This window comes from Talaromyces amestolkiae (genome assembly GCF_001896365.1).
Source record: "Talaromyces amestolkiae strain CIB chromosome Unknown scaffold8.1, whole genome shotgun sequence".
In the NCBI taxonomy this organism is placed as follows: Eukaryota; Fungi; Ascomycota; class Eurotiomycetes; order Eurotiales; family Trichocomaceae; genus Talaromyces; species Talaromyces amestolkiae.
The window spans coordinates 453,599-466,241 of record NW_024468044.1 but is presented as its reverse complement, the minus strand read 5'-3'; the positions used below and the strand labels follow the sequence as shown (position 1 = coordinate 466,241).

Below are 12,643 nucleotides of genomic sequence, written 5' to 3'. Positions count from 1 at the left end.
GACCGTCTAGCGGGCCGCTAGTGGCTTCCGAGAGTGCTGCTGATTGGCTTGTGGTCCCATACCAGTCCTGCGTGAATAAAAGTTGGCACGGTGATTGGCTGTGTACCTGGTCAGAGCGGGATCTTGTCCCCACAAGGTATGTTTTTATTGTCATGTCTGTTCCATAGTTACATAGTAGTGTATCGGCCATTCTACGGAGTACCCCATAGGTACGAATATGACCACACTCTGAGACTTACTATGTAATGTCTTCGACAACGTACTATGTTCATACAAGAGTGATCGAGGTATTCAAGGAGCACATGAAGAAGACACCCGACAATATCTTACTCGATTGTACATTGATACGCAACACACGCACGTCGGATCGACTGATACGGCTAATGCATGTTCGACGGTGTGGCGCAAATGGCTGTTCTTGATAGGAAAGTTCGGTGGCCATATGCGTCTATGGCTGTATGGCTCACGTCCAAGGTGGGCTCAAGAGATGTCTGAGAGCGTCTATTGACCCTTCATCTCGATCGTTTGACAGTGCGATGAGATAACGATGTCAATGGCGATGTCCGGAATAACTTCTAGCTTCCAAGCCTATTCCGTTATGTTTAGACCTCCCCGTAATAACTTTTTAGCTTCCTAGCCAGCTAACTTACATGTATATCTTACGCCAGTGTTCACATGCTAAATTCATTACTCTCAGGCAGCCATATACCAGACCTTCAGGCCGCGCGACATATTCCCGCGTATGTACTCTATACTAAATGGTAAATCATTCCAGGAATTTCATTACGACGCGATGTCGCCTGAGGAAGCCTTATCATGGACGACCTCGGATGATGCTCTGCGAGGCACGTATTATTGAATGCATACTATTGAATTGATTAAGTCTTTTCATGGCAGGGATGTTCCAGAATAACCTTACGTATCCAACGTCATCCGAGGCTTTCCGGATCCTGCCGCAACATACTACTATTTTGTACAACTGGGATTTACCGAATCGTTAAATAGAACGAATCTGTACCAGACTCCGAAGCAAATCGAAGTAAATGATCCAGCTTGTAGAGACTTGTCACTGACCTGGATTTCTCCATGCAGTTGATCCTGCAGTCAGTAGATCCGATACATATTACAGATACCAGCGCCAAGACTCGGGAATTTACATCGAATTTTTTAAGCCCATTTTTCGATCGCAGTGCATACATACCGCCCTGCACAATATAAACAGACCAAATTCAAGGAGTAAATATTATGACTTTCCCTTGGCACATATCCAGTCAAATGCAACATGTCAGATGAAGACTCCGTTAGGCATGAAGTATGCAATTTTTCAATTTCCTATTTTTTCAGATACGCACGTACCTACCACCCTGACAGATCTAAGTGACTTCGGTGACTCGACTGAGACAGATGACTACTGGTGACAACTCAGACACGAAATACGAACTGGAACCCTTGGAAGGATTTTCATCCCTCCAATTGGCGACGTTGCTGATGATAGTACTTTTATGCAGTTGCCTGACAAGCTGACGCTGCTTGGTTTCCATAGACGGGAGGTCTAGAACCGTATAAACAAGGCCTCGACTCCACCATGGACGTAAAAAGAAAAAAGAATGGAAAACCTGCTAATCGAAAATAGCAAGAATAGTCAACATCGGAGATCGTCCACGATCTAGATTTGGGGCTCAATTGTAGTTCCCTACAGATGTTTCCTAGGTCGTGTGCTATGGGAGATATTTCTCAGGATCTAGGGGTAATTAAGTCGATCATATAGTCCGTAATCGAAGAGATTTGTGAATTTGATATAAGTATAAAACCCAAGTTACGGCTGGGTGCCTTGGATCGTTTCGTATTTGCTGGTCTGAAATACAACATCTAGATAACTGACACATTGGGAGTTCGCGACGACGTAAGTTTAGGAAATATCATAATAAATTCTACCTGATACACCAGAAAAACAATTTCATTTGTTCGCAACCCCTGAACGTACTACCATAACTTTTAAACGCGCAACACTTTGCACAAGCCGTCCACGCCACATTCCTCTATATAGACCCCACCTTATGGATATTGTCAAATACGTAGTTCGGCCCTCATGGCTTGGGTATACGCAAGGTCTTGCTGACCATCAAACAACCCCACAGCGCAAACAACAATACTGCGGGGTGGAACTCAAGCACGCTCTCTTGGAGAACAGTTCCCCACGGCAAGTTCTCGTGGATCCAGCCTTGGGAAACCCAGTAGGCCATAAGGCTCGCAATGGAGAGCGACGTAGGTATAGGGGTGCCTTCGAAGTATTTCGACTTTCCGCTCTTATCCTTGGGCAGAACGGCAGCTGTGACATTGAAGCGTGCTAATCTGGTTAAGCCACAAAGGACGAAGAAGCTCAAGAACAGGTGATCGGCGAAAGTTCGCATTCCGAGAGCAAACGCTGCTACCGCTGGTGCAACGCCGAAAGAGATCTGTAAATACAACACAAAAATTGATCAGTATTGGTGTTTGCAAAAAGTACGTATCATCAAAATCAGCATACCAAGTCTGCCAGGGAATCCAGCTCTTGACCCATCAAAGACGACTTTTTGCGCCATCTTGCAACTCGTCCGTCCATAAAGTCGAAGAAGAGACCGAACGGCATAAACGCAAGCGCAAACCAGATGTTATTGAGCCTTTCCGGCTCGGACAAGTATCGCATCGAGGACAGGACCGACATAACTATCCATCATTCAGTCACAGGTGTTCCAACTCGAGTGTCTTGGACGTCAGATATGAAACTTACATCCGCAGAAGCCTAGAATCATATTACGAGTTAGCAATCTACAGTTTCTCGGGGATCCATTGCAACTTACCATTTAATTCCGTGATAAGATCCGCGAGGTGCAAGGTCCTGTTACACGTTGTGAGCAATCGATTTCCGGATTTGACTGGGGACCAAGAACACCAACCTAACCATGGTGAAATGCCCTGTGTCGGCTTGGAGAAGCGATTTCTGTTTCTCTTGACTGACTGCGACCTGTTAGCCATATCCTTCAAGCTTACTGTCATCGATACGTACCATCTCCGCCTACACCGTTGGCAATACTGGGCTCTGGCGCCGAATGGCTTGGGTTTCTGCGAGACATGATATCGCTAGACGGAACAAATTGAACGAGAAATGTTGTAATTGAAGCGTATACGAAGATAAATGGTGTGAATCTTGATTAGGCAAGAATCGTGTTCAAGATTTGTGTCGCGGGACTCGAATTTACGTTTTCAAGGTTAGAACGTTGGCGCAGCAGCCAGACGTCATTGTTTGATTAGTTTGCATCGCACAGCCACAGTACTAAGGAAAAAATTCCTGGTCATGTGGCTGGTGCATCAGTGATCACAAATTAAGATAATTCAGGGCCTCAAATTCTCGGAAATAAAGTAGTAATTTACAGCATCTTTTTTTAACCGGTGAGAGCAAATTTTAGATACTTGCGACAGCCGTAATAATTTAAAAGGATCCGTAGCCGATTTCCCCCAACGCCAGATGGAAAACAAGACGAGAAACAACACGCTGGTCAACAGATTTGCGAACAAATTAGTAACCACGTCCACGGAAGCCACCGCGAGAGCCTCCACGAGCTCCAAATCCTCCTCGTGAGAAGCCGCCACGGCCTCGAGGGGCACCGGCACCACCACCTCTACCGCGGAAGCCACCAGGGGCTCCACGTCCACCACGAGCACCACCTCTTGGTGCTCCTCGTCCTCCACGACCACCTCGGGGGGCTCCTCCTCTACCTCCTGCTGGTTTTCTAACTTTGCTACCGGGAGGTGCCTTGGGCTTGGGAAGGAATCTATGTAGAAGTAATGTTAGCGACCGCTTCTCCAAAGCAAAGCTCCAAATCCAAAGCACCAGATCGATGATCGGAATAGGAATGATTGATATTGTAGACATACTTCTCTAAGGGTAGAAGCTTGTCTCCTCCGATGTAGAATTTATCTCCAGACTTGAAAGATGTCGCAACGATTCCTTCTTGGGGTTTGATGGTGAAGTAAACTTGGTTGATCGGACCGAGCACTTCGTCGACTTTTCCGACGGGTGTCTAGCAAGCAAATATTAGAAACGTGATTCAATCGAAGTAATTTCGCTGGGTAGAACAATATGGTGGCGGCAAACCTTGTTCTCGAGGTAGATCGGAGCGTTGAAATATGGGATCTTCGGGTTGATCGATTCGCAGACCATCTCACCCTCACAGGCATGCATGAAAGATCCCATTTCTATGTCAATCAGCGATTTGTTCATTGAACATCGAATCCGATGGGTTCTCACCTAGAACTTCAGCAGGAGGGCCGTAAGACTGCTGGTAGCCTCCACGACCTGTACCAAGCAAACCATTAGCACACCAATTCTAAGATTTTGACCTGGAAAATAAAAATATTCTCACCTCCCCGATTTGCGCCAGTAGCGAAGCCACCACGGCCACGACCACCTCCACGGAAAGACATGGCTGCTGTTATGAATGATTGTCGAGTAGTTTGCTGTAGAAATTGTTCAGTGATCTCGAAGTTTTTTTGCTGTGGGTACTAAAAGCGGTAAAGTCTCTAGATCAGACGGCATCACGTGACACACCGCCTTGTTGCTATGTTTCCCCTCCAGCCCACCAAAAGAGTAATTTTTGATGTGACTCACCCCGCGTCGCTACATATCTAATTCTCCAAGTCACTACTGCTGGTGAGATGTCAATGGCTTCGGAAGGACAAAAAGAGCTACCTGTGCGCCCTGCTGGGGACGCCAAAATGGAGGCAAAGTCGGACTCGCTTCCAGAGATCTTCATTGAGCGAAACCAGCTCTTTGAAGAGTTATGGCAGGAACACCTTAAARAGCTCGCAGAGAAGCCTCGCACAGATATTACTATTACACTCGATATCGGAGACGGAAAACCTTCCACAATCACCGGCAAAGCCTGGGAGTCCACCCCCGGTGCATTTTTGAAGGATATCCCTAAGGAAATCAGCGCCAATATTGTAATCGCCAAGATCGACGACAAGGAGCTCTGGGATCTCAACCGGCCGTTGGAAAAGGACTGCAAAGTCTCTTACCTTCCTTTCGACCACCCAGAGGGACGAGATGTTTTCTGGCACTCGAGCGCTCACTGTCTCGGAGAGGCTTGCGAACTTGAGTTTGGTTGTCTCCTATCGCACGGTCCACCCACTCCTCAGGGTTTCTTCTACGATATGGCTATTCCGAATGGGTAGGATCTCATGAACGCTACGATTTATTTGACAACAACTAATGTTCCATATAACAGGCGCGTCGTTCTCCCGTCAGATTGGGCACCCCTCGATAAAAAGGCAGCGCAAATCTTCAAAGAGCGCCAAAGTTTCGATCGTCTCGAAGTCACCAAGGAGAATCTTAAGAAGATGTTCGCTTACAGTAAATACAAGTTGCACTACATCAACAACCTCGTGGAGGGAGAAAAAAGCACCGTTTATCGTTGCGGTACCTTAGTCGATCTCTGCCGCGGACCTCACATCCAAAACACAAACAAGATCAAGACTTTCAAGATCATGCAAAATTCCTCCGCATACTTTCTCGGTGATCAATCAAATGACTCGTTACAGCGAATCAGGGGTGTTGCTTTCCCCGATAAGAACGGCATGAAGGAGCATCTCAAGTTCCTCGAGGAAGCTGAAAAGCGCAACCACCACAAGATCGGAAAGGAGCAGGAGCTTTTCTTCTTCGACGATGTCTCCCCAGGATGTCCATTCCTTCTTCCCAACGGCACAAAAATCTTCAACGCTTTACAAAAACTTCTGAGATCGGAGTATCGTAAGCGCGGATACCAAGAGGTGCAGACGCCCAACATGTACGACGTGAGCATTTGGAAGACTTCTGGACATTGGGCGCACTATTCGGATGATATGTTCAAGTTAGATGTGGAGAAGCGAGAATGGGCTTTGAAGCCCATGAACTGCCCGGGACACTTCATGCTTTTTGGCCACCGCGAGAGGAGTTACCGAGAGCTTCCTCTAAGGATTGCTGACTTTGGAGTGCTGCACAGAAATGAAGCATCTGGTGCTCTCAGCGGTCTTACACGTGTACGCAAATTTCAACAAGATGACTCTCATATTTTCTGTACAGCAGAACAGGTAGGCGCCAAATCGCCCCTAATTTCATGTTTGTGAGGCTAATTATTTATTCTCAAGATTTCCTCTGAGATCGAAGGGTTATTTGATTTCTTGAAAGCCATCTACGGCCTTTTTGGTTTTACTTTCAAGTTGAAGCTGTCTACCCGCCCGGAAAAATACATGGGCGAGTTAGAGGCATGGAATTATGCCGAAGATCAGCTAACCCAAGCATTGAACAAGTTCATGGGAGACGATTGGGAGATTAACCCAGGTGACGGTGCTTTCTATGGTCCCAAAATCGATATCACGATTGCAGATGCGCTGAAGCGAGAGTTTCAATGTGCTACAATCCAGCTCGACTACCAGGCACCAATCAACTTCAAGCTAGAATATATCACCAACGAAAAGCAAACTGCTGATGCCAAAGTCAACAAGGACGGTGCAGAAAAGGCCAAGGAGTCAAATGTCAATCGGGCACGCCCAGTGGTTATCCACCGTGCGATCATCGGCAGTTTCGAACGTTTCTTGGGTATCTTGACTGAGCATTTCGCTGGTAAATGGCCATTCTGGATCAGCCCTCGTCAGATCTTGATTGTCCCTGTCATGCCGGTACTCAATGACTACGCAAAGGAGTTGCAACAAATCCTGCTAGCTGATAAGTTGAACGTTGATGTGGACGTTAGTGGCAACACTCTACAAAAGAAGATTCGTACAGGTCAATTGGCCCAATACAATTTCATATTCGGTAAGTAGCTATCAGATTGATTCATTTATATACCAACACTAACAACTATATAGTCGTTGGCGCACAAGAAAAGGAATCCCGATCAGTCAACATTCGTAACCGTGATGATCCAGCTTCTCACGCTAAAGGTGAACTGATTTCCCTTGAAGAAGCGCGCGTCAAGTTGAGGGCTCTTCGCAAAGAGCGTAGACTTGCTAACGCACTGTAACTGGGTCGGACGCATACTCGCACTGTTATCTAGTCAGGCTACAATAAGCACTGAAAGAGATGTTTAGCAAAACAATAGATCTCGTAGCGCTAAGAAAATGATCAGTTATACCAGTACGGGCTTTGACTGTAAAGCTTTCTTCGGTACCCATGAAGCTAATACATGTCGTCAGTATACCCTAAACCATGCCAAGTAAGTCCTAAGTGCAGTATACATGTGGCTAGACTGGCCAGCTCCAAGTACCCTCATTCTCCCGATATTTCAACTACGTTTAAATCCTACTAGGAAGTAAATCAGCAGAGAAGCAGACTGTGATTTTATAGGCTACATATGCACTCATGATCTTGGGCGGTTAACCTTAAAACAAAAGATGTACGAACACACAATTGGTTCATTTGACGAAATATGGACACAGCATGGCTTATAACGGGCGGTCCGACAACAGAGTTTATATGCAAATACACACGACTATTGTCTATATGGTTGCGAGGGTGACACAGATCGGAAAGTCGAGAACACTCAATTCTCAACAAAGACAGATATGGGAAATGCGGAGATTGATGAGTTAGGTAGCAGGTATTACTCAGTTGCATGATGGCTGAGAATTCTATCAAATGGCACTGAATTGGCTTTTAGCAGCTGTGAGATAGCAATTTAGATTATTGGATGGATTTGACGGACATCAAGGTTACTGGCATATCCATCGATAGCAATGCCCATCCTGATTTCGTAAGATGCGGACATGCTCACTTGGCCTATGTTGCCTACCCATTAGATTTGAGACAATCATTATGTCCACCCATAAGATACACTTTGTGTCTCAAAGTATCTAGATAGATAGTGATAGTAAGACTAGAACACCTCACGGGGTCACGGCTCCCACCCTTACCGAATTAATGTATATTCCAGTCTTGGATACCTGGGTATCTGGCTTTAAGAGTCACCTGTTCTGCAGAGGGATTGCTCTAAAAGTTAAGTTCATTGCTCGTTTGCTACAGGAGAACCCCTCAACGGTGATCCTCAAATTAGTACACGAGACTTATGATATAACCACCACTACCGTCATTCTGAGTACGTAATCCTATACTATCGAACACTGATATGCTCACCGACTATAACACATAAGTCTATCATTGTAATTTGAATACCGATAACGAGTACGGGCTAGAATTTCATCTAAAATTGCATTACTATTCTAAGACACAAGAGTGGTTGATGACATTCCTTCTCGTTTTATGCATATACGACCATGTAAGATACACATCCATGTAAGTAGTGATGGGCGTCAATTAGCACTACATACGAAGTACCGGGACACCGTCAAACCGGGAGTTCATAGATGCAGAGTGGAGGGGTCAACTTCACCGAAGTGCAAGAGCCAAGTCAAACCCTAAGCATATATTTGGGCTGCGTGTAACTTGCTGAAACATCAGGACACAAGGTAACACTGACGTCCCGTCTCTACGGAACAGACATCCATGCTTTCTTGACAGGTGATAATCTTACCCCGTGAGGATTCGCGCGCAAATGCGCTAGCGGTGAAGCTTTGGTCACCAGAGCATAAGGGTATACTGCTCGATGAATAGATTGTACGAACTACAGACTCGTACCTGACTTCATAAATAACGAGCACTTATGAATACGTACGCATAAGTAGTTCCGGTGAAATTCCGGGTCGAGTATCATATCAGACGCACCAAATCGAACATATGTAACACGGTTATTCCGCGAATGGTTACGATTGACACATGCATACGTACGCGAGCTTATCGAAGGATCCCGGAGGACCCGATGCTGTCAATGTCAGACTAGTTTGTTAGTGATTTTAATTCCGTATTTATAGTAACTAAACTGCTTTGGGACGGGCCTATTTGGACGGATTTACGGAGTACCGATCCAACTAATTTGCTACTGAAAGACGGCTAATCTTGGGGGATCCATGAATGCTACGAAAATGGATCATTACTGACCACGTCTAGCTGGTAATAGATAATGTGGGAAGTTATAACAACTCATATTATTATCCCGTGAAGATAACCACGCTAGCAGTGGATTACAGGCAAAAGACAGTGGAGCTAATACAAAGTCCAAGAGTTTTATAGAGACATAGTACAAAGATGTGGAGAGTAGGTGAACGAAATCAAATCGGACACTATGTACAATCTATCTGAATTTGACACGATATAATCAAAGGCCATGACTTGTTGCAAACAGTGCTCTATCTGTATGTGAAAATGGAAACAGGGTATATGATACATAAAGAGGGGCACCACAGGCCAGAATCCTAGCAAAAAAGAGACTTCAAAATCAATGAAGGAGAGATGCCAACCAAAAAAAGTGTAAGAAAAAAATTGGAAGTCTTAAAACGCCATCCCAAAAGCCGTTCCACATCAAAAGTCGTATTTATGTACATCGTAAAGTGTTTCATCCATTCTAGGTATGGTGAAAAATCAAGTAGGAAAAAGAATACATGTAAGTCGAATGAATTGTTTCGGAGCTGGTGGCAACAGACCAAGGGCTAGAAGCTCCACATCCCCCTTATTTCGCCTCGTGCACCTCTAGGCTCGGATAATCGAGCAAGTACTCGGTTTGCTTCATTGAGTAGACCTCCAACGCGGCCCTCGTGAAGCCGAGTTAGCCGTATGTATCGTAAGAGAGGATATATGTTGCATCGCACAGTTGCTGGGATGTTGGTTTGAGATATGTGTCTCCATGTCGGAGCCAACGATACCATGTTCTGAATATATGCCCGCGCCTCATTGGCCTGATTATCTGGCTGATGTTCTGCTTCTGATCGTACGATATTGCTGGGATCGAACCCATAGGCCCAGCATATCAAAACACATATATAGACGCTCCAAGTTGCCTGTAGCATTATTGACGGGCCCGCCGCGGGAGTTTTGATCAAGGGCACACTGTTGCTCCACACGGGGTTGGCAGTCGCCGAAGTAATTGTGGATGAGTGCCATTCGGTACTCTCCACAACATAATTTAGCGCCCTTACAGCATGCCAAACTGCCTTTTTGACATCGTCAGTGTCAGATACCCACTCTCGTAGTTTCATTTTGGCACTCCGAAATTCGCCTTCTTGGGCAAGTTTCTGATTGAAAAGCCATGACTCGCCACTGACAGTGAGCAGGGTGTGTAGTGGTGTGTACTGCACGGCCATCAAAGTATGATAGGTAAACAGAGTTTGAGAGTGAGATGATGTCGCCATATCAGCTCCATTTCGATCTTGCAATGAAATGATTAAAGCGTTCAGTGGGTCGTTTGATGAGCGATCATCTTCAGTTACAGCATATGAGGCGAGACCATAGGCAAGTAGCAGGGAGGCTTGAAATTGATCGATTTCTTCCGGTCGGAGTCCGGAGAGTCTGTTTACGCTGACGGCAGCAGAAGGGAGAGATAGCGAGACATAAGATCGTGCCAAAGAAAGCCATTGGGCAGAATCATTGCATTCCCATAACTCGGCGCTGCAAGGAAAAGGAATTTTGTTCGCCTGCGAAACCTGAGGGCGCGTGTTGAATGGATTGGAGCTAGGTTGCACTGAAACGGATGGTTGGCCAAAAAGCTTCGATTGGTAAACGTCCAGGATGAATGAAGCTTGTAAGACTCGACGGCGCGTTTCGTGTTCAACCCAGAATTTTTGTGATTTCTTCAGAGAATCATGTGAGGATTCGGGAGGCAAAGTGTTTAGGACGGCAAGAGGATTCACGTGTACCCAATGTCTATCTTGCATAAAGCTTCCGTATAAGCTGCGAAAACGATGAGAGATCTGCACGTCTGCCTTCCGAGACCTAAATTTCGACAGGTACTCTAGCAGAAAGACAGCCTGGATATCAGTTACGCGGGATCTGCTGGTGATTGCGGGCCGTTTGGCCAGCAACTTGATGCAAGCCTCAAGAAGTGCTAAGGAGTACTCTTTCGCATTTGGTCGTGTATCAAACTGCGAACCAATTGCAACCATAGCACCGGACAACAGTGGGCTGGGCTTAGTAGTAAAAAAGGTCGGGCGATGAACGATCGGGAATAAGCGATGGAAATTTCGCCAGTAGCACTCGAAACAGTCTTGCCACTTTACAGTGTCAATGATTTCCATGCCGTCGTCTCCGGAAAGGACGCCGGGCGCTGAAGTAAGTTCTCGTCGTAGTGCATACCACTCATCCCCATCCAGGTTGGAGAGGGGTATTGGCAATGCAGGCTCTGAAACAAAGTCAGTCGAATTTCTATGCAGTTAACACCTTGGTGAGAGGAAGGTTCACCTACTGGGTGAATCATCTGATTTCCGTCAAGAGCGAGCGGCATCATGTTAGGGGCGGAAGAGACGATATCCAAGCCATCCCATTCGCGTGTGGCTGTGGGGAGCTGTAGAGGCGATGCGGATAGATCTGAATAGGTGAACGGCTCCATGACTGAAGTTGGAGCAGAGGAAGGGTGCGGTGGCAGCACATATCCGGCTGCATCAGATGCTGGAGAGCCACAAGTATCTGGAGAAGAGTAGAAAGGCAAGTCATCTGGAGAGTCTCGTACATGGCTTCCGAAGACCGTTGGCCGCGGCTGGAGGGGGATTTCCATGCCATTCCATGGCAGAGAGTAATCACCAGCAAGGTCTGGGTGGATTGCACTTCCGATTACAGGGCTGGCAGAGGACAAAGGAGTCGAAACTTGGCTAGCTGGATATGATGCAGATGTAACATCGATTGGCATCGATGTGATCATGGTAGTAGGAGCAGATGTAATCGAGGCGGACTTGCTCTGATGTCGCCATTGCCGCGACATCCCGCTGTCGGACTGGCCTTCTAGTTCGCTGTAAACCCATATTAGTAAATCAATCAAAAAACCTACCAGCATATTTACATAAGAAAAGATAACAACATACTGTCTTTCCATATGGCGTTGTAGAAGGTCAGATCGGTGAAAGGCCTTTCGGCAGCCATCATAAGTGCATGGAAAGGACGCTTCCGGGTTGTGATTCAGTTCATGGCGTCTTCGATGCTCTGCGCGAGTGAATACTTTATTGCAACCCGGAAATTCACAAGCATGCACCCGTTTGCCTTTCTTTGCTTTGCTGATACGGTGTGTAGTAGGTGTGTAAGTGATAGGAAGGGGAATTTCTGCCATGGTGTTTGAGCGGCGCATTGTGCCAGAGTCAGAGGAAGAATGAACGGAAGTAGCTGAAACGGGGTCAGAGACAGATGAGGTCGAGTACCGAGCAAAGAGATGAGGGCTCTGGTTATTCGACCTTGTGAAAATTGATGAATGTAAAGGTTGGAGATTAGCTGTTGCAGTTGGCTTTGGAGAACTTGTCTGGCGAAAGAGATAAGGCGCTGCGTCCATTAAGCAGGAGAGTAAAAACTTCGATGAGCTCTTCTGCCGTATTGATCTACTACTGAAGCTGTTGTGCAGCACTATGTGACTCTCAATGACGATGAGGGAGAGGGAGGTGGACCGTGATGTGTTGCTTGCAAGGTGAAGAGCAAAACTAAAGAGAGGCGAGTCTGAAAACAATCAAGTCGAAATAGTTGAGGATTGGATACAGGGAGCGGTATGGATAGCGATATATTGAAGAAAGAGTTGAGCTGGGGGAATCTGACAGATTATGT

General features: G+C 46.2%; 3 protein-coding genes across 3 annotated transcripts; 1 reads left to right on the top strand and 2 right to left on the bottom strand.

Moving 5' to 3' along the window:
* Positions 1–2,087: 2,087 nt before the first annotated feature.
* Positions 2,088–4,464, bottom strand: BHQ10_004714 (uncharacterized protein; the record flags this gene model as incomplete). Its single annotated transcript, XM_040877110.1, has 11 exons — positions 2,088–2,456; positions 2,528–2,706; positions 2,771–2,782; positions 2,841–2,878; positions 2,937–2,997; positions 3,047–3,186; positions 3,554–3,812; positions 3,872–4,061; positions 4,136–4,236; positions 4,289–4,336; positions 4,404–4,464. The coding sequence occupies 11 exons, from the start codon at positions 4,462–4,464 to the stop codon at positions 2,088–2,090; spliced, it is 1,458 nt and encodes a 485-aa protein (XP_040733218.1).
* Positions 4,465–4,695: 231 nt separating this feature from the next.
* BHQ10_004713 (uncharacterized protein) lies at positions 4,696–7,040 on the top strand (the record flags this gene model as incomplete). Its single annotated transcript, XM_040877109.1, has 4 exons — positions 4,696–5,210; positions 5,268–6,108; positions 6,166–6,832; positions 6,886–7,040. 4 exons carry the CDS (start codon positions 4,696–4,698, stop codon positions 7,038–7,040), a joined length of 2,178 nt encoding a protein of 725 aa, XP_040733217.1.
* A 2,518-nt stretch (positions 7,041–9,558) lies between these two features.
* BHQ10_004712 (uncharacterized protein) lies at positions 9,559–11,980 on the bottom strand (the record flags this gene model as incomplete). Its single annotated transcript, XM_040877108.1, has 3 exons — positions 9,559–11,243; positions 11,303–11,839; positions 11,920–11,980. 3 exons carry the CDS (start codon positions 11,978–11,980, stop codon positions 9,559–9,561), a joined length of 2,283 nt encoding a protein of 760 aa, XP_040733216.1.
* Between the last annotated feature and the right edge of the window lie 663 nt (positions 11,981–12,643).